Genomic DNA, 22,540 nt, shown 5'->3' with positions numbered 1-22,540 from the left:
TAGAAGAAAAAAATTTCACTCCCTCATTTATCACTCTGGGGACATAACTGGAAAGTAGACTCCTCTCTTGATTCGCTTTGGGCCAGTGTCCCCAACAAAATCTAAATCCCATTCCTTCCAGGCTATTCACTGAGGACAGGGCAGGGGGACACAGGCATCCATTGAACCATTCCTCGGCCATCTATGTCAAAGGTTGACATAAAATGGCCTAAGCTGACACCTTCTTGGTGCAAGTGAGAGAGTATACAACAGCCTGGGAGTCTGTTCAATCGCATAAGATGGTCTGGAAACATCACAGTTGAAGTGTGGTGTCAGTAACCATGAGGCATGTTCACGTTCATCTTTTATAAAACCCTCACACAACTTTATTTCCCAAGTGCTGACTTTTCCCAAGGGTAGCAATAAACTCGTTTATCTTGGGTTTAAGAGACAACTCAGCCTGGCTACAAAAGACCTGTGTGATGATCTCAGAGCCATCCTGTACCCCCGCATGGCAGTCTTCAGGCTGTGTGAGCCTCTCTGAGATCTGAGGCTTCCCTCAGATCAAATACCGTGAAGCCTTCCAATGCCGAGGTCAACAATACTTGGCAAGGGCAGTACCTGGCATTTGGCTTCATAATGAGGCCAGTGCAGCGATTACAGCATCGCAGCGATGGGTCTCTGCCCCGAACAGTTGGGCTGGAATTGAACAGCACCCCCTTCCTCTCTCACCTGCCTTCTGGCACAGTTCACAGAGATGAGAGGAAGTTGCTTCATATCCAGCAAGCGCAATCAATGAGTGGAAGTTGGAGAGCACGCAGAAATGGAACCCCCAGGTTGTCTGGCAGGAGGCCGCCCCCAGAAGAATTCTGTTTATGAGATTCTGTCGTAGCTGGGCAGTTAACACTCGCCTGAGCGTCTGGGTTGGCATGGAAATCTGCCCTGAATCTCTAAATGCATCTCAGGTCCATGGGGGCTTTAATAAAATTCTGAGTGCCTGGTTTGGGTTTGTTTCTGCTTTTTTTTTTCTTTCTGTGGCTCTGTTGCTTGGAGGGAAAACATCATGTTAACTTCATTTGCTTGTGTTGTGTGGGCAGCCATCATTTCAAACACGGCTGGTCTTTTTCCCTCTTACGTGTTGGTCAGAGGACATGAATTCCTGGTTTCTGAAAGATAAAAATGATGGAGATCTTTCATTTAGCAATAGACATAGCTGCATGTGGACAGTGTCAACAGGGCAGGTTCCAGAACAAGCAGCTCTGGCCAGGGAGAGAAGGAGGGAGAAAGCTACGTGAAGATGGCCAGGCCCACTCCTCTGGAGCCGTAAACCACCATTTATCAGAGTCTGCACTGAATGGGGCAGGGGGTTGCCTGAGAATGCTTCCTGACAGAGCAGATTTGAGCATCCATAGCCACTTAATGTGACTGCCATCCACCAATGAGCTTGTGAATCACTCTGAGTCATGAGAGCAAAGGTCAAGATCATGGAGCCTAGGCTTCCAAAAGTAATTCAAAAATGCCACCTTCTCTCTAACTGAGCAAAGTCCTAAGTCATGCTCTCCTTAGGACAATGCTGTGAAAGCTTTGAGATTCCAGCAAGGAGGCAAATTCTGCTGGCAGGTGTGTGAAAGCACAATGGCCTGAGATTCTTAAGAATAAGGAAGACAGAGTTTTGAAGCCACGGTGTTTCAGAAGATAGACTCCAGAGGGATCTAAGTGTGGAGAACAAGTGTTTGTGAAGTGCTCAGGCACAACTGAAATGTCTGTCTGACTGTCTCTCTCACTCTCACATACATACACATATACACATACTTGCATGTGTATGTATGGAGTTACACATGAATGCACACAGACACACCAACGTTCACAGAACATCTCAGAAAAGGGGACAGAAAGGATATAAGAGTGGAAGGTCGGGGGGAGCAGAGTGAAACAGTGTTTTCTGGACACGACAGGAAGCTGAATTCAGGGCAGTTGTGGCTGTTTGCACACAACCAAGCCAGTCAGGGTTCCATCGTGGAGGGGCACATGAGTCCCTGCCTCCAGCTAAGGAACATTTGCAACCTCGATTTGACCAGGAGGGTAACAACATTCAGAAGCCTCACTGGGGATGATGGCTGTAGCTCAGTTGGTAGAGCGTTTGGCTGGTATGTGCCAGACCCGGGGACAGTGGCTCCTCACACTTCACTTTTTTTTTCAAACATATTTTAGAGGACTAGGGGTGTGGCCAAGTCAGGAGAGTATCTACCTACCACACACAAAGCCCTAGATTTGGTCCCCAGCACCTCATAAAGCTGGGTGTAGTGGTGCACACCTGTCACCCCAGCATCCAGAAAGTGAAGACAAGAGGATCCAGCCTAGGCTAGATGAGACCCAGTCTCAAGAAAAAAAAAAATTAATAATTTTAGGTTTACTTTAAATAGAATAACCTTTATCAGCATTGTTTTTATTAGAACACGGTTGATTTCTAGTCTAAAACTTCATACTTGATATACACATATAGCATGTATATACATATAACTCGTATACGGATATAACATATGTACACGTAAGACACACATACACATACAGGAGAGATCAGCAGACCACTCACCCAACGGGTAGCTGTGGGTGACAAGCTGATTAGACATTGCTAAGTGTGTCTTCCCTTTGCCGAGGTCTTGCCTTTAACTCATGAGTCCACTGGGCACACACAGGTTTGCCATCCCTGTGTTTGTCAGACTCTTCCCTTTCGTGTGCCCCAGAGAATAAGGTTTACTTCACTGGGTGGCGATGAAAGCACAAAACATGCAACATGCAACTTAGCCTGCTGTATGCTGTGCAGCATAGCCTCTGTTGGTGGTGGTAGCCTAGAACTCATGCCAATCCTCCTGCCTCAGCTAACCGAGCGGTGGGATTGTAGGCACCGAGCCCACACCCTCCGAGATTCGGGAGAGCCCGATGACCGCCAAGCATTCAACATTATGACACCATTGGGAACGTGGGTCTGTGTCTCCTGACCCAGCATTCCTTTCAGCCTGGGCGCTTTAGGCACCGACCATCACAGCTCTTCGCTTCACTCAGCTCAGCACTCATTTTTCTATTTGACACTCTCCTGCCCTGTAGGAAGTCAAGCTGTACTGTTCCTGACTCCTACCCTTTGACCCCTGCCTAGTCACCCAGCCCCACAAACTCCACAAAACCCTCTTGTAAGTGCTGGCCCCTGCGAAGCTGTCTCTGCACCCCTCACACACATTAGCTGCAATTACTGTTAGATTGTCTCCTCTCTGCATCCTGAACCTGGATAGGGGCTGTAACCAGGGTACCTGGGAGCCTAGCTTGCCAGCTTGTCCCCGCCTCACCAATCAATGGACCCAGCTTGTTCCTGGGCTCCTGCAACTCAGGAACATAAAAGTCCCATGACCTCCATTCTCTTTATCCCACGGCTGCCTTTGGATAAGCCCCTGAAATGACACTCACTCTCCCAATTTCATTAACTTAACACACTTTATTTCCACTAAGCAAGCCTCGGGCGTTTCCATCGTCCTATACAATAGATTTCCCTTTTGATCAATAATGCCAAACAATTTACTACCTCATTCATTTTAATGGCCCCCTGTTGTGTTCTAGTTTATGGATGCCTCAAAGACTGACCAGCCCCCTATCAATAGACATGTTAGTGGCTCCTGGTTTTCATTGTTATAAATATTACAATAGCAAAAGGGGGCACTAATGTGTTTCTCCACGACATGTCTGAAGTTCTTTGTAGATAAGCTCAAAAGCAAAATGCCTGGCCCAACAAGTCTGTATGTGCATGTGCATAGAAAGGACACAGATACCATTTTTCAGGCAACATCAATCAAAACATCTAACAAAAAACATCTTGTTTTTGAAGACAAGGTCTCTCTCTCTCCCTTTCTTTCCTCCCTCCCTTTCTCTCTCCCTCTCCCTCTGCCTGTCCCTATCCCTCTCCCCCTCTCTCTAGCCTAGAACATCCAAAGAGGATGGGCTGGCTGGCTGGGAGCCTCAGGAACCCTGTCTCCATCCCCAAGCACTGCTATCACAAGCACATGCCGCCATAGTCAGCCATTTTATTTTAAACATAAATGATTCTAGGGATCAAACTCAGGTTCTTAAGGCAAGCACTTGGTTACCTCCAGACCATAGCCCTTTTCTCAGTAAGTCCTTGGCACGTTCAAATACCTTCCTCTCTGTCTTCCTCCATCACTGGACCAGCATGGACTGTTGGTGACAGAGGAAGATGGCTCCTGTACAAATGGGCTCCAGTGGGCACAAAGAGGATGGGCCTATGGTCCAGAAGTTCTCTTGGCACTTGGGCAGGGAGCAGAGACAGACATTTAGACCCATGAGGAGGCCCCTGTGAGCAGTGAGGGCTCTCAGTACATTGGGATCATAAGGACTTTGGGTAAGGACCAGAGTTCTGCATGTCTCTGTGGGTGTGGCCCGGAGCCTACAGCAGAAGCACTGAGAGGAGCTAGGAAGGCCCATGAGGAAAACCGACAAGGCAGGAAAGCTGGACACAGTGATGAATGCTTCTAATCCCAGCACTTAGGAGGTTGGGGTAGCAGGCAAAGCCTGCTAGTGAGTTCCAGGCTACCCAGGGATATATAATGAGACCCTGTCTTAAAAAAAAAAAAAAGAAAGAAAGAAAGAAAGAAAGAAAGAAAGAAAGAAAGAAAGAAAGAAAGAAAGAAAGAAAGAAAGAAAGAAAGAAAAGATGGGAACAAATTCAAAATGTGCCTCAGAGCATGCCTTGTGCAGTAATGACTATATCCAAGGGTTTACTTAGCTGTCAGGTCCAACCTTGGTCTAAATGCTACCCATCCCTGTCCCAAACCCCTTGCCATGGATATGTGTGATAAAGAGGCATGCATGGTGCATCACAAAAAGCCAGAGAGCTGCTTTGCCCTAGGAGGTTGGCATGATCCAATGTTCCCCCCAGGGGAAATGGAGGCTCATGATCACAAGTCTGGAGGATCCCCTGATTCAGAATCTCTCCCTACATGTCCCCACAAGAAGTTCCTTGATTGGCAGCAAGATGGTTCATTGTGTTAAAGCACTTGTAGCCAAGGCTGAGTTCAATCCCCAGGACTGACATAATAGAAGGAGAGAATGGACTTCCGAGAACTGTCCTCTGACTTCCACATATGTTCCGTGGTGTATGCACATGTCTAAATAAATAAACAAGTGTAAAGTGAAAAGACAGTCCTTGGCTCTAGATTTGTAACATCAGCAAGGGCATTTCATAGAGAAGCAGGCCTGTTCGCTCCTTGGAAGGACCCGTGAGGGAAGACTGCGGGCAGGTGTCACAGCAGACATTTCTGTCATACGGGCACTCTCCCTGTATGGGAGTCATGTGTGTATATTTCACACAAGGAGCCAGGGGACCAGCCAGCAGGCAGCTGTTTAACCGAACAGGCCTCCCCAGACTCCAGAATCTTCCTAATGGGATTGTGTTAGTCAGACTTTATGTTATGAGAGAAACAACTTTTAAAAGTAAAGATTTGTTTTGCTTTGTGATTCCATGGTCTGCTGGCTCCATCCCTACGGGGCCTGTGGAGATGCAGAACAACATGGTAGCAACAGAGCATGGATAAGGAGGTTGCTTACCTCCTGCAACCAGGCAGCAGAAAGGAATGACGGGAAGTGGGAGGAGACTAGACAGATTCTGCCTGGGCAGACCCCCAGCCACCTACTTCCTCCAGCCAAGCCTCACCTTCTGTAGTTCCGCCAATCTCCCACAGACTATGCAGGTTTCAAATCTGCCAGGGCAATGGATGAAAACCCTGAATAGGCCAGAGCCCTCCAGATCTGATTGTTACAGAACAGCCCTCACAGACAGCCACTGAGGTGAGCCTCACTCACCCTCCCTGGCACCTCTTAGTACAATGAAGCTGACATCAAGGCCAACTATCACACGCATCTTCTGAAAATCCCTAGGGTCACTTAGAGTGTTCTAGATTTTAGGAAGATGAGACTTCTCGGACCTTAGCGTTAATGCCCAGAACTATGACCTGCCAATAGTTCCTAGGTGGTTACTGGTTGTCCATGCCAACACTCTACACACAGAGGGCAGTCTAAGGCGTAGTCATCAGCTCCTCCACCTCACTTGGACTTGAAGTCCCATCATGAGAATGGAGGCCTTCAACCACGTGGTTTCTGCTGACGTGGAAATTCTCTGTCACTTCTGCCACAGACATCAGGAATATTGAAAACACTGGAACATGGCTTAATTTAGCCTCTTTTTTATTTTGTTATTTATTTAAGAAGTTGACTTGTGGAAATGGTTCAGCAGTTAGCATTCTGCTCCTGCATAGGACCCAAGATCAGTTGCCAGAACCCATATCCAGTGCCTCACAACCACCTGTAACTCCCAACTCCTGATATGCCAAGCCCTCTTCTGGCCTCCAAGAGAACCTGCAAACACACAGATGCACACTCAAATCCCAGCAAACAGAGGCGTTCTCTTTAAGGGCATGGCTCCCGGTATGTCCAGTGTGCTCCAGTGATGGCCACACTCCCAAGAGTATATGCACTAGTGGAACTTGATGGCTTTAAAAAAAATGAGGACAAATAATTGGGTGGGTATGGAATGGGGTGTGTCTGGAGGGAGATGGAGGAGGGTGAAAATTTTCAAAATACAATGTGTGAAATCTCAAAGAGTCAGTAAAAATATTTTTATAAGAGCAAAAATTAAAAGAAGTTGACTGTGCAAAAATTGAGCCCATATCCTGCCCCTCTCCTCCCTTCCCCCCTCTTACTTTTCTCCCCCTTAACACACACCCCATCCTGTCTTTATCTTCCACCATGTCTCCCTCTTTCCCTCGCTGTCCTGTTTCCATTTCTCTATCCTTTGTTTCTCCTCAGACCCTCTCTTCAGTACCTCATCTCTCCCTGTCTCCTTTGCTGCCCACCCCCAGCTCTCTGGTATCTCTCCCTCCCATGCTGTGCCTCCTGATGCCTATAAAAAAGAGATGCCTGTCACAGAAGAGAGATTCAGCTTAAAGACTTTGTTATCAAACTTGGGGTCATAACTTGTGCCCCAAGTCAGGTCCAGCCACCTGTCCTTGGTGAAACAATTAAAGGAGACAGATTAAAACTGGAGATGAGAAGGGGATCAATGAAGGGGGACAGAGAGGAGTTAACCTCTCCTCAAGTCCATCTTCAGGGTCTTGAAGAGAGATCAAAGTTTAAATAGAGGGTCAAGTTATGCACATCTAAGCAGCCCATGTGTGGTTCAGGGTGTGGTCCCGCCCACACTGACCCATCACTGGGCATCAGGCCTATCCAGTAAGGTGGTCTGGCAAGTCATTAGATCTGTTTAAAATCTCTTCCTGGGGGATAAGTTCACCTCTGGCTGGAGCCCTTTCCTTCTCCCAGCATGAGATTCCTGGGAAAATTCCCATTTCTTTAGAGTCCATTGCTTGACACAAGTGTCTCTTTATTTTCAGTTGTGACAAGCTGGTTACAATTTCATCTTTCAGTGTCACAAGCCCCTTCTGTGAGTCCTACCTGTGCTCCATGTGCACGACTGAGCCAGCTGAGTGAGTCCTTTGTGGTCCTTCCTTCTCCACTGGAATGCCTCTCCTGCTCTGTGTGAGGTTCTTAAAAGGACTCTGTTGGCACCTGTACAATCAGACCCATCAAGGATTTCTAAGCAGTGTGTCTTCTCCCATAATCACATCTCAACGATGATCACTTATACTGTCCCTTGATTGCACATAAACTTGCATTGTGTGCTCCTTGCGTGCTTAGCTCTGTGTATCTTCTCTCTCTCGTTGCAAGATGGGAGGTGAAGAAAGAGAGTTAGGGGGTGGGATGATAAAGGATTTCCCTTGTTTTGTTTCTGTTACTATTTAAATTAGAGAATCTTGAACATACTTATATATTTAAGGCTGGTGGGTGGAAATGCAGGAGAGGAAGTATGACACTGAGGAAGAAAGAGGGAGAAGACGCTGGAGGAAGGTCCACCTTGAGCAGGGGGAAACAAGCCCTTGTAGCAACCAATACAGGAGAGAGAGCCTGCTTCTCTCCATGCTGGAAATGTTGAGGACCTCTGCCTTCCTGGGCCTTCTTTCTTCTGGGGTCAGGCCACGAGAACAGCTGCAGAGGGAGGACTGAAGGTCTGGGGCAGACTTCTCAGGAGGATCTGGGAATCTGGAACAAGGTCTGGAATGGATCTCGGAGCTCCAGCCAGCTCAGAGGTGATGCTGATGACGCAGGCACCAAGACAGCTTTGTTAGGAAGGGTCTAAAAATCAGAGTGGGAAAGGAGCCCTGGCAGGAATGCTGCCTTGACAAATTAGCTTGGGCCTGAACACAGTTCTAAATGGACCATTCTGTTCTCATGCTCCAAGCCTGTGGAGATGCCCCACAAGTGACAGAGCTTTGGGGACCATCTTCTTAGGGGGATAGTGGCACTGGACCCTGGCTGAGAGACCTAGGGTCTATTGCCCATGGATCCACTGAGTGCCCGGGTGTGAGATGTATTCACTGAGGTGTGAGGGGCTAGCAATTGTCAAGACCAAAGAGCAAGCAAACCTTTCTTCGTTTATGAAAGGGATTATCAGTTGCTAACTCAGAAATTGTAGAGTAATAAAAAACTACGTCAATTATCTTCATAATGATTATAGTTTTTAGTCTTACCCTTGAATGCAATCCAAGTAGCGTCTGATTCAATTACACGCAAAATGTTATTATGCTTTTCCATGTTTTGGAGTGTGAGACCAATGTGCTTACTCATCTTGTTCTGTGGAAGTGTGGGCACCGCTGTTCATAGGCACAGGCCTAGTGGGGGTCCCCTGCAGGTAGAGCTTAAGTAGATGAGGAATGCTAGCCTGGTAAGGGTCACATGCATGCACAACACACTTGCACCTCACACACGTGTGCATGCACATACAAACACCACGGGGATGACTGGAGACATTTTCAGGAACTGAGTTGTGAGAGCCAAGTGCCACTGGTACCTGGTGGATGGGAACCCAAGGCCCGAGAGATGGCACAGAAGGTAAGGGCACTCAGTCCTCAGTCGTAAGGGGCAGGATTCAGGTCCTAGCACCCATGAACATCTGTAACTCCATGGGAACCTGAGTTCAGATCCCCAGAACCCACACAAAAATCCAGACACAGTGGCCCTGGGGGACAGAAACAGGATGAGGCATGGAGCTCAGTGGCCAGCCACTCTACACAAAACAGTGAGCTCCAGATTTGGCGAGACCCTGTCTCAAAAAAGCAAAGTGAAGAGTGATTGAAGAAGACACCTCTACATGCACGCATATGCATGAGCATGTATACCAATACACACATGTACTCACACATTAACACATACAAATACCACAAAAAAAAATAAATAACATTGAATCACAGAAGACATTAGGTGAATCTCCCAGCTGAAGACATAGAGCTTCTCATGGCATTAAACACAGCTGGTTTGCTCACTGGTCTCTTTTAGTGTGACAGACACCCCTGGGACCCTCTTTCCCCATAGACCTTCAGTCTATAAAGCTGCCCTGGGATTGGAGCCCAGAAAGGAGGGAGAATGGTTCAGCCAGTCCTCCTCCTGTTGTGGTACCCAGTTCCCTGGGGAACAATGCTCAGCCTCCTCTTCCCCATCATGGGATTCAGATGTTCTCAGAAAGTGTGTGAGTCACTCAGGAAGAAGCATGTGGTCATGCCAGTGGGAATTGCAATTGGGCCCGTGAGAGCTGTTGGAAACAGGAACCAATGGTGCAGATACAGACAATGGATCTCGGGCTGAGGCGTTCAGGGCTTAAATACAAATTACAAGCTGCAAATCAGTTCCCAGTGTGAATCTGTACAAGCCCCTGGTAATAGGAGCAGAGGTTTCTCTCGTCCTTATTTGTATGGGGCGTTGGCATCAAGAGCCTAACCAAGCGTGATGGGGAATTAGAGGTGTTCTCTCCGAAGCCGTGATGGTTGTCAGCGTGTGCAAGAAGGGGACTGGCACCACAGACTCTGGGGACCCTTTCAGTCAGTGCTGCACGAAAACTGAGAATCAGGAGGCCCCTCTGTGGTCCCCATCCATTGTGCCAATGAAAGGGGGCTTCAAAAATCACCTTCCCTTGTGTGGGAGCTGAGACAGCAGCTCACAGAATTAGCCAAGAGCACCACGTGTCACCACACCTATGAAAGGTGAGACCAGAGGCCATGTGTGTGCCCACAACGTGGGCACACCCCTCCTAACACAGAGTCAGCACACAACCAGCCATTCTACTCCTAGGTCAGCATCCTAAGGAAGGACACATGTAGCTTGTATGAGGATGTTCAGGCCAGCACTGTCCCCAGCAGCCAGAGAGTGGGAACAACCCAGAAGCCAGCGCTGTTTGCATACAGTACCACACTGCATCTGATGGAGCACACTGTGGTCATCCAAAGGCATGAAACATCACCCCATGTGCCAACACAGGAAAGCTCTTTCAAATCAGATTAGGCAAGGTCTTCGGGGGGAGGGGGTCTTAAAAGATGAGGAAACAGAGCCCTGTCTACACAGACTCTAGAGCTAGGAATTTAGCTTCCTTGAGCTCCAGCTACACACACTCCGTGCACAGCCCCTGGAGTCAGAATTCAATTCTGTGTTACTTATCCCAAGCACCTGCCGAGACCCTGCAGTGTGGAGTCCGACAGTGAAGGAATCGGAAGGAGTCATTGAGTGTGGCTCTTGTTCTGCTTTAGTCTTCTCTCAAGGATGTTGGAGAGGCCGCGGTTTTATTATGTGTGTTTTTGTGTACCGCATCTCTGGGAACAATACTTCAGAGAGCAAAGGCTTTCTCTGCAGAATCTACTGTCAGCATCCAGCATGACAGTGGCAGAGCTCAGCATAGGACCATTGATCATGTGGACATACACACACACACACACACACAAACCACAAACAAGTACCCACATGTGTGCTCACAGACACACACTCCACAACAGGCATCCACATGTGTAAATACACACACACACACACACACACACACATACACACACTGCAATTGTCTAAATGGCCACTCTTCATCTACACTCAAGTTGGTGGCCAGATGCAGATCTCTACAGAAAAATTGCTTCTCAAAATTAAATTATTTTCAATTATTTTGTTAAAAGGAAAGATTTTTTTAACTATTTCCTTTCGGTTTTTGTTACTTCTTAAGACTTACTTATTTTTATGTGTTTGGGAGTTTGGTTTACATGTATGTCTGAACCACGTGCATGTAGTACCCACGGAGGCCAGAAGAGGACATCAGATCCCCTGGAACTGTAATTACAGGTGTTGTGAGCCATCAAACTCAGCTCCACTGCAAAAGAAGCCATCTCTCCAGCCCCCTTGTATTTACTTACTTACTTATTTATACAGCATTCTGCCTGCATGTGTGCCTGCTTGCCAGAAGAGGGCAGCAGATCTCAGATGGTTGTGAGTCACAACCATCTATAGTGTGTTGCTGGGCTTTGAACTCAGGATCTCTAGAAGAGCAGAGCAGCCAGTGCTCTTACCCTCTGAGCCATCTCAGCCCCCAATTTTTATAATTAAATATTTTTTGAGCATTCCATTCATGAGTGTTGCCTTCACATCATTTCCATGCCTCCCTCTCCTACTCCAGATCCCCCTAAATAACTCAACTGAAAGATGTGCTTGCGTCCCTGGAAATAGGACACCCAAGTGTAACCTTCAGATGGGGAGTGTGAAGAATAGGGCATATTTATTTTATGGGTGGCTTTTGTTTTTTTTATTTTATATTTCTTCCCCTGTTTAACATACAATTTGCAGCATTGGTTCCCTGGGGCACTGATTTTCAAATTTCTTTTTTAGCAGCAAAAAAAAATTTTAAGCAAGATCTTAGGCAGGAACTGTACCAAGCAAAGCATAATTAATGGTTCCTGGGGCAGCCTCCATGCTTGTTATTTGGAGGGAAAGCCTGGGTGAGATATCTGGTCTACCTCTCAAGTGTGGGATATCTGGTCTACCTCTCAAGCGTCACTGGCTCCTCACAACCTAACTTGACATCACTGCCCAGCTGCTTTGGTTTCCTGTTGGTCTTCTGTTGCTGTGTTCATTTTGTTTTGTAAAGGGGAAAAAAATGTTATTTCAGATTTTTCTTCTTCCAGAAAAACGTAATTTTTTCCGGTCCTGATAGTGTGTGTGTCTGTGGAGCGGCAGAGACAGAAGCCCATAGACCATGGCTTCTTTAGCTTCTTCCGCTCACAACTTCTTTGCACCCAAAAATCATTCACAGATCCCTCAATGTGCATGGACAACAGGGGCAGCAAGATGGCTCAGTGGGTAGAGATGCCTGTCAGCGAACCTGATGACCTGTGCTACAGTCTCTGCTCTCACATGCTAAATATGTTTATGTTTGTGTGTAGTATGTGCGTGTTGTATGTATGTGTGATGAGTGTGAGTGTGTATTGGTGTGTGGTGTGTGTGAGTATATGTGTGTGAGTGGGTGTGGTATGTGTGTGGTGTGTGTGAGTATATGTGTGTGGGTGTGTATATATATGTGTGTATGTGTTCTGTGTATGTGTGTGTGGTGTATGTGTAAGTATGTGTATTGTATGTGGTGTGTGTGTGTGTTCTGTATTTGAGTATGTATGGTGTGTGCTGAGTGTGTGTAGTGTGTGTATGTGGTTTGTGCATGTGTGTGTGTGTTACAGGAGGATCCCTGGGCTTTGGAGAGAAACTCTCAAAAAAGGCAAGTACCAGTATGTACGTGTATACACTCACTCACACGCGCACACACACACACACACACACACACACACACACACGCTGGGGTTACAGACACACGCCACCCAGCGTTTTACGTGTGTGCTGGCGACCTGACTCAGACCCTTCGTCTTGCTAACTGGTGTGTCTCCCAGCCCTGCCACAGTATTTTGTGGTGCAGTCAGTCATCTCTGCGAGGAGTGTGGGGGTGCTGGGGGTTCCGCGGCTTTCCTTTAGAATCTGTGCTGCACACCTTAAAGCTGTTACACGGCTGTGTATTCGTCGTGTGCACCTTTTTCACATGGCTGTAGTTTCTGTTTTATCTAGTGGCTGTTCATGCCTCGCTGCCCAGTTTCACTTTTCGTCTTCTGTCTCCAGTGTGAGTCAAGGTCAAGACTCGTCAGCTCTAGAACAGAGTCGCCCACAGTGGTGACAGCGAAGGAAAGGGCTTCACAAATCACGGGCAGCAGAGAGCTGGATGTGTAAAATCCGTGCAGCGGAGCGTGCCCGGGACACTGTCGCTCTCATTTGCTGCGGTGTCCCTGGCAGAGTCCTCAGCACACGGTGGATGGTCCTGGGGACCAGCCAGCGTGAATCCGTGCGTCCCTCCAGCCTGCGCTGGCTGCTGGCCGTCGGCAGAGGGGGTCCCGGTGGCTAGCCCTGCCGGGCAGCGTCCTCGGCCCCGGGGATGCCGGCTCTGTGGTTAGAGCAGCAAGGATGAGCCAGTGAGTGCTGGGGAGACAAAGCCCTGTGCGCGCAGGGAAATGGACGAGTGGGCTCGTAACTGCATGATAAAGCCGACCGTGGGAAGAATGAAGTGTCATGGGGGCTTGTACCGCCTTCTCCAGTTTGTTATGAGGAATTTTATATGTCACGGATCAAAGTCCGCCCTTGTTATCAGTGCTAACGAACTCTCACCCCCTGTCCCAGCGCCCATGCCTGTGACAGATATCCTGACAAAAGCAGCTCAGGGGAGGGAAGGGTGGATCCGGCCTACCACTCCAGGTTACAGTCCACTTCTTTGGGGAAGTCAAGGCAGGAGCTTAAAGCATAGCGTCCACAGCCAAGCACGGAGAGCAGTACCCAGGCCGCTGCTTGTCTGCGCATGCTCGGCCGGCTCCCTGCTTCCTGCCGGTGACACACCACCCACAATCAGGATGCAAGTGTCAATAATCAAGAAAAGACCCTACCGACATGTCCACAGGCCAACGAACCTGGAAAATTCCTCAGCTGAAACTGTCTTCTCGGGTAATTCCAGGTCACGGCAAACTAACCGTCACGCTGATTACTATTCACGCTTCGACATGCCGACCTTGTTCAGTGTGCATTATCTCTTTTCTATCAATCACAGTCCCTACCCATTCTACCCTGAGCTAGCGATGAGGTTCCTCCAGGAGGCCATATCCTTTATGTAAACACACAAACTCGCGAGCGCGTTTGCTGGTTAGATCCCTCCACAGACTTTGCCTTACTCCTTTATCCCCGGAAATAAATAAGGATTGGAAATGATTTCTGATACTTTTATCTTTTCATTTTGCAAAGCCGAGGCCCAAATGAGAGAGGGCACGGCAGCTTTCCAAGTCCAATGTCAGGTCTCTGTAGAGTCAGTTCTCGGAACAGCTGCGGGGTCAGCAGCTCTGACGGCAAGACCCTGGAGGCCCTCTGCTCTTGCTTCCTGCCCACCTGCAGCTCTCCAGGTGGGAACTGAGCAGAGCGTCGTTGTGGTCTCTAGGCTAACGTGCACACCGACTGCTCTATGGGGGGAAAGCAGTCACTCTGTATTTATTAAATTGAAGTCCCTGGGGAGGATCCTGGGAGAAGAAAGGAGCTCTAGGTTCAGAGAGACCCTGTCTCAAAAAACCACAGCATAGAGTGATTGAGGAAGACCCCTGTTTGTTGCTGTGAAGAAACACCATGACCGCAGCGATTCTTATAAAGAAAGACATTTAACTGAGGCTGGCTTAGAGTGCAGAGGTTTAGTCCGTTATCGCCACGGTGCGAAGCATGGCGGCACACAGGCAGACTTGGTGCTGAGGAAGTAGCTGAGAGTTCTACATCTGGATCCAAAGGCAGCAGGAAGAGAGAGTGACACTAGGCCTGGCTTGAGCATCTGGAACCTCAAAGCCCACCCCCAGTGACATACTTCCTCCAACAAGACCACGCCCACTCCAGCGAGCCACGCCCGCTCCAGCGAGGCCACGCCCACTCCAGCAAGGCCACACCTTCTAGTTGTGCCACTCCCTGTGGGCCCGTTTTCACTCAAACCACAACACCTGACATCTGCGTCTGGCCTCCACACGTGTGTGCACGTGCCAAGATTAGTTAACTGAAATTGAAATAACCCAAGCCGTTTATCTTTCTAATAAAGATCTCTGTGGCCAATTTAATCTCATTCTGATGGTCATTACAAAACTCAGCCTCTTTCCAAAGCAAGAGAATGAGATAGTTCAGTTCAAAACTGAATGAGCTCACAGGCTTCAGTGCGTCATCCTGAGCCACGGGCCCACACTCGTTCTGCAAAACTGTGTTTTACATCTGGTGTTTGATTTGCCACACAGTTTAATAGAAAAATAACTTTATCTATTTTTTCCCAATTAAAAGAAGTAATGTTACAATCCATAACTCCTCCAGCTCTGCTTTGGTAAATTAATGCCTATCTATTGTTTTTAAATCACAAAGTGAACATGGCTATAGAAATGTAAAATGGTACTATTTCATTTTAATCTATTTAATTTTCCATTCTTGAATTACATAATGGGGTTAAAACACAGAATAGAATTAATAGAATGAGTGTTTAATTAAGCAGTAATGAGTTTCTAAATGGATGCTGGACGAAACTGGCTTCACAGTTATGCAAGAATCAGATAATGGTCCTAACAAAGAGTATAATAACTGTGCTGAATGTTTTTTATATTTAAAGATTTTTATTTTTTCTGAATCCTCTCAAGAGTGTTTGAACATAACCTAGTTTCTTGATTTGCTTTCGGGCAAATCTAAGTGCCTTTCCCTAGCTCCTAACACCTCACACGATCTACCCACAGTGCTCTGCGGTCCATCCTAAAGTGATTCTCACTGGAGCTCCCGTGTTCCGCCCACGCTCTCCTTCCTTCTGAAAACGTTCTGGCCTCCTCAGCCTCTCTGGTGGCCTGGCCTTTGCCCCTGCTCTTCCAGGTGCCAGAAATGAATGCTTGGGCTCCCTTTACCTCATTATGGGCTTCACTTATTTCACTGTCAGGGAATTCTTCCATGATGAGCTTCCTCAAACTGGGTCGCGTGCCTCCTCCTACCAGCTCACTGCTGCAGACTCTCCTAGAACAGTGTGGCTTCTCTTTGAGCAGTGAACATCTTTTTATAGTTATGTATCCCTTCTCTTCTCTTCTGTTTCTCTTTTTCTGCCTTCTTCTTCTTCTTCTTCTTCTTCTTCTTCTTCTTCTTCTTCTTCTTCTTCTTCTTCTCCTTCTTCTGTTTTTCTTTCTGGTCTATAAATCCACAATAAAATTCACTATGTCTGCTTTGTTTACTAGTCTCTAAATGGCTGGTTGGAGAATGGTGGAGGATGAATTGTTGAATGAAAGATAAATAAAAAAGGACAGATGGATGTATGGATTAATGAGTAGTTGGAGAAATGGACACTTGAATTCCTGAATATGTAGGTGGTGAATGGATAGAGGCTGAGTAGTTGGACAAAGGATGGGTGAAAGATGAATGGGAGGACAGATGATCTATAGAATGGATGGGTGGATGGATGGATAGATGGATGGTGGACAGATGGACATACAGATAGATAGGAAGATGATGGTAAGTGTATCTATCTCTAAGGTCTACAGCACACACTCATGAGAATATCTAGGATACCTCTACATTCCACATGGATTCTTTATCCGCACATTAACATGAGTGCAACAGGCATAAGATCTCACAGTTGTGAAAGATGTTGCATAGTCTTGATTCACATACCTGTGACCTATATACAGGCTTTATCAGTTAATGAACTCATTGGTCCAGATCTTCAAACCTGACCATATGCTACTCACTATATTACTTTATGAGCATCAGGTCTTGTTCCTCCACCAGCCACCACTGGATGTTAGTGGTAGGTCCTGAGATGGGAAGGAAACTTTCAGAATCAAGGAAATTTTTAATTCATTTTTCATACCATAAAATATGATTCTTAAAGGCCATAAAAATTATGAAGAGCCCAATGAAGGCAAAAATTAAGAATCAGACAATAGACTTCCTAGAGTTTGTTCAGGGCTCTCTCTTTTTCTCTCTCTCTCTTTCTATCTCTCTCTCTCTTAATTTATTCTTCTCTCATACAGACTGCAGCTTCCCTCCTTCCATTTCCCCCAGATCCCCACTTCCCCTTCTCAAGATCTACTCCTCCATTTCCCTTCGGAAAAGAGCAGGCCATCTAGGGATATCAACCAGACACAGTGTAACAAGATGTGATAAGGCTAGGCACAAACCCTCATATCAAGGCTGGATGAGACAACCCAGTAGGAGGGAAAGGGTCATAAGAGAAGGCAAAAGAGTCAGAAACACTCTTACTCCCACTCTTAGGAGTCCCACAAAGCTCTCAAGCTAAACAACCACAGCATGTATGCAGAAGGGCTGGCTCAGACTCATGCAGGTTCTGTGGTTGCCACTCCCATCTCTATGAACCCCTGTGAGCCCTGATTCTGTGGGCTGTGTTCTTCTGCTATTTTAATCTGGTGTCCTACGTCTCAGGCTCCTACAATCCTTCCTCCCCCTCTTCCATGAGGTTCCCAAAGCTCTGCCTAATGTTTGAGTGTGAGCTCCCATCAGTTGCTAGATGAGGCCTCTCTGATGATGACTGGGCAAGGTAATGATCTAGGAGTATAGCAGAATGTCCTTAGGAATCATTTTGTTGGCTTTTTTTTTTTTTTAATCAATCCTGTCTGGTTCTATCCTAGGTCTCTGAGCTGTCTGGCTTCAGGTTCCTGGACATGTAGGCATAGGTTCCCTCTCATGGCTTGGGCCTCAAGTTAGGCCACTTGGTTAGCCACTCCCACAAGCTCTGAGCCACCCTTGCCTCAGGACAGGTGTGGATCAAAAGTTTTGCAGCTGTGTTGGTGTCCCAGTCTCACCACTGGGAGCCTTGCCTAGTTACACAAGATGGCCGGTTCAGCCTCTGTATCCTCTATTATTAGGAATTACTCTCTGGGTAGCACTAGGGTTCCCCTCATAGGGTTCAGAAGGTTTCCACTGCACTAGGTTTCCACACTGACCCCAAATGGCCCCCTATGCCAGTCATCTCTCCCATCCTGTCTCCCTCCATCCCTCCCTTCTCCACCTTATTCCCCCTGATCCCATGCCCTCCTGCTCTCATGCAAAACCTATTTTATTTCTCTTGCCCAGCGAAAGCCATGAGTTCTCCCCTTGAGCCCTCCTTGTTACTTGTTACTCTTTGGGTCTGTGGATTGTAGTGCAATTGTCTTTTACTGAACAGCCAGTATCCACTTATAAATGAATACATATCATGTTTGTTATCATGTTTGTCTTTCTGGATCTGGGTTGCCTTGCTCGAGATGATTCTTTCTAGTTCCATCCATTTGTCTGCAGATTTGGAGCAGAACTGTTAGCATGGGTATATGTCCTTTATATATATATAATACATATATATAAAAGAGTTAACAGATTAGATATGGTCCAGGTGGCCCAACGATGGCTGTCTCGCTGCAACAAGTTGAAGAATCTGGTTGTTCAGTCTACGAGGCTGGATGTCTCAGCAGTCCCAGTCTGGACTGGAGTTGTAGACTAGTCCCAGAGAGCTGATCCTCAGTCTACATTGCAATCCCAAAGAAGTTGGTCCTGATACCTAAGAAGGAATGCCTCAGCACCAGGATAGAGGAACTTGCCAGCCAGAGTGAGGGCGAGTAGACAGAAAGCAGCTTCCTCCTTCCAGTTCTTTTAGGTCAGCCACCACCAGAAGGTATGGCCCAGATTTAGGCTCTCTTCCTGCTTAAAGTAATCCAATTAAGAAAATCCCTCACGGGCATAAGTTTTACTTGATCCCAGAGGTAGTCAAGTTGTAAGCAGAATTAGCCATCACATGGAGTCCTCAAAGGTAATCGAGAAATGAGAGAAATCAGTCCAACTCTGCCTTCCAGAATATTCAGGCAAGCGGAACATCACGTGTCAGCCAATGGCTCCACAACTCAGCCTCTCTCCTGTGAGGTTTACCCTTCTGCATTCTCTCCCAGCCCTTACTTCTGCTCCCCAGTTCCTGTACTTAAGACCATTCATTTATTTGACAAGTGGCTCCCAAGTTCCTCCCTTGCCCTGAACACCATGTGAGGAGCTCGAACCAAAGCCTTCAGCCACCTCAAGTCACAATTTGTATATGCTTTGATCTTGCCCATATGACACTCAACAGGACATTGTCTCAATTATGTGTTAGTCGTAACATCCTCCCCATCTAACTTGGATGCTTTGGCTATAGCACAGCCCAGGCCACAATTATCTACTCACTTTCCTAAGGAGGAGGTATCACAAGAAAGACAAGGAAGGGGCAAGGTTCCAGTGTCCTGGCTATAGATATACCAGAGGTCTAACCTGAGTGATGGATCCTGGGTGGGTTCAGCAGTAGACTGATTTAATGCAGAGCTTACTAAAACCCAAGAGACTAGGGTCTAGTCTAGCCCTTGATTCACTGTAGGATGTGGGGCAGGATTCTTTCTTTACTTTCTTCTCTACCTTCATCTTCATCTCCAATCTGTGGGGATTTGGAAGCCCTTGTGTCACCAAGGCCCACCTTGAACACAGGGGGGACAGAAATTGTTTATCACAGCACTGGACCCCACTGAATACAAAGGTACTGAAGGCCCCTCAGAACTAAGTCCAGCTGCCTCCTCCATCCAAAAGGGCCACCTAGACTTGAACCAGTCATGTCTCTCAGCCCAGTCTGTGCATTAGAATTATCTGGGCTTCATTTTAGGTCTTTGGTCTTGTCTGAACCAACTGAATGGGCATTGGACCCAGGAATTATCATCAAACCTCATAGGAAACTCTACTGTGTAGGTAGGTCTTGGAGCCACAAACCTGATTTCTAGCTCAGAAATCCTGTATGTTGCTTTTAATTTTGTTTTCTGGGTTTTGTTTTGTTTGGGTTTTTTGTTGTTGTTGTTGTTTTGTTTTGTTTTTTGCTTTAGTCTTTATTTTTCTCTATGTGTCTGCTTTTGAAAATGGAAAGACAAAAGATAATGGCAAATTTTGCATAAGCAGGAATCAGAGGAATGGGGTCAAAATAGTTGTTGCTGGAGCCATTTCTATGTGGCAGCACCCCCGCCCCCATGGTCCTCCTCCCAGAGCTAAGTTCCATCCTGGTGCACATCCTCGGAATTTTGCCCAGGTTTGCTCAGATGCCGTAGACAAATTAGTTTTCATCCCCACTCCATCCCTCCCAAAACCAAGCCTCAATATGGAGGCTTGTGATTAATGATTTAAAAGTCAATGAATCAGTGGCTGTTTGCAAAACCTCATTTCTCAAATTACTCCTCTTTGAACACAAGTCCTTTTTGACATCATCTTACCGTGTCTGGATTCTCATGCTACTAATTGAAATTCCTAGATATTTCCTCATCTTGTCAGCTCCTTGGTCATGCTCGTTTATGAAATATTTGCAAAGAGATTACTGTTCACCTGAGTGTGTCAGAGGTAAACACCAGAACAATACTTCACGCCTCCCGCTCAAAGGAAATGTGCTCATGATAGCTCATGAGATTCTCTGTCAGTGGGAAAGCTCATTTTTCATAGATTGATTGATTCCCACCACACCCACATGCAACAAGTATTTGAGACGTAGTACAATTAAAACCAAGGCTCCCACCTCAAAACAGCTATGTTTCTTAGCAAATAGTCTTTTAGCCTTGAGGACTATGGGAGGGGAGCTAGGCAGGATGGGATGGATTCTCCTCATTAGGGCAGAAGGCAGAGTGTGGTGGAGCAGGGTGGGAGCAAACATTGTGAGTCCAGTCCCAGGCCCTCCACCAAGTCCCATCCTCTGTCAGTCTAGTCATCTTGAGTTCAAGCTGGGCAAAGCTACAAGAACAAGGCACACAGGGCTGAGGAGATAGCTCACTCAGTAAGGCGCTCTGGCCCAAGCAGGGATCCGGAATTGGATCCTTATAACTCTCATTTTTAAAAAGCCAGATGTGCACTTATAATCCCGGCAGTGGGGAAACTGAGACAAGAGGACCTCTCAGCTTCTCTGAGCTGCCAGTCTAGCCTAATCGGTGAGAGGCAAACCAATGAGAGACTGCGCTTCAAAGGCCCTGAGGATGGCTCCTAGGGTTGCTCTCTTTCCTACACACACACACACACACACACACACACACACACACACACACGCACCTACAGGCTCCTGTACATATAGACACACACACTAAACTGCAATTTATGCAAACAGCACACACAATGGCTCACAATCCACAGGAGTTGACTTCTTCTTCAACAGTGATTCAGAAAAAAAGTGCTCCTAGATCCTGGCTGCTCCCACCATGAGAGACTGGAGACCCAAATTTCTATGACTCTACCCTCCCCTGGGCTCTCCTGACTGTGTGCATTCAAGTAGACAGGGGAACACAGAACAGGAGAAGGAACATAGCCTTTCTCTCAACCCTCTTCCTTAACCAGGCAGCCTCCTTTCCCTGTGTTCTGCATGAGCTAAGTTTGTCCCCCTCTCCTGAGCTCAGGGAAAGCCGGTTTGTGGAATGCATCCTCTTCCTGGCCATGCTCCCTGTATTATTTATGACTAAATGAGATGATATGTGTAGCACACTTCCTGTAGTGCACACAGCAAGGGCTCTGTCATTGGTGTCTGCTAGATGCATTTCAGTATTCTGACTGTCACCACCTGCTCTGTTTGCAGTTCCAAGCCACGGTGGAGGAAGGAGCAGTAGGAGTTATTGTCAATTTGACAGTGGAAGACAAAGACGACCCCACGACAGGTGCGTGGAGGGCTGCATACACCATCATCAACGGAAATCCTGGGCAGAGCTTTGAAATTCACACCAACCCACAGACCAACGAAGGCATGCTCTCTGTGGTCAAGGTAAGGGTGCCCCTGCAGACATCTGTGGCCTCCCATGAGCACCGAGGGCCCCATGAAAGGGACACAGAATCACAGAATTGAGAAAGTCACAGATAAATTCTACTCTTTTCCCCGGAAGCCCAGAGAGGAAGATTGGGGACTTAGAGGCTTCCCTGCCTTGCATATTCTTCCATGGTACATTAACACTGTTTGCTCCTAAGGCAGGGAGGGACAATGACAGAGGGCGGAGCAGGAACCTTGGTCTCAAATCCCTGCTTGACCAGGCACCTGCCCACATTTTCTGTGCCTCCGTTTACTTATCTATAAGAAGCCACTGCTGATGTACCATGTAATTTGGGGTGGCTGTCACAGTCCCTTCTGCTTGCTGTGACAAAGGGTCATGTTCTGGGTGGCCGTCCTAGTTTCTTTCTGAGGCTGTTATAAGAAAGGCTCTGACAAAAGCCATTTAAGAGAAAAGGGGCTTAACTTTGGCACACAGTTCAAGGTCGTAGTCCATCATTGATGGAGGAGGCACGTCGCAGGGGCTTTAGACAGCTAATCATACTGCATCCATGCTGAGGAAGCAGTGTACAAGGAATAAATGCGGCTCAGCCCACTTTCTCTAGTTTGCAGTCTGGATCCCCTGCCTTGGGAATGGTCCCACCCACAATTAAGAAATCATCCCAGGTCAAATAGCACAATTAAGGTGACCCCCCCACACAGGTGTGCCCAGAGTTCCACCTCTCGAGTGATTCTTGATTCTGTCAAGTTGACAGTTCACACGGGTGGTCGTGGTGGCTGATGAGAATT

The 22,540-nt window shown here is 47.2% G+C and overlaps 1 protein-coding gene across 1 annotated transcript in view; it reads left to right on the top strand.

The window, feature by feature from the left end:
• Nucleotides 1-22,540, top strand: part of Cdh13 (cadherin 13) — a 969,722-nt gene that overhangs the window by 866,588 nt on the left and 80,594 nt on the right. The window contains exon 9 of the mRNA XM_060391900.1: nucleotides 21,569-21,751. Coding sequence (XP_060247883.1) covers nucleotides 21,569-21,751 — 183 coding nt within the window. The remainder of the gene's footprint in view (nucleotides 1-21,568; nucleotides 21,752-22,540) is intronic.

Source organism: Meriones unguiculatus, chromosome 10, assembly GCF_030254825.1.
Source record: "Meriones unguiculatus strain TT.TT164.6M chromosome 10, Bangor_MerUng_6.1, whole genome shotgun sequence".
NCBI classification, from domain to species: domain Eukaryota; kingdom Metazoa; phylum Chordata; class Mammalia; order Rodentia; family Muridae; genus Meriones; species Meriones unguiculatus.
This window is presented reverse-complemented; position numbering and strand designations above follow the sequence as displayed.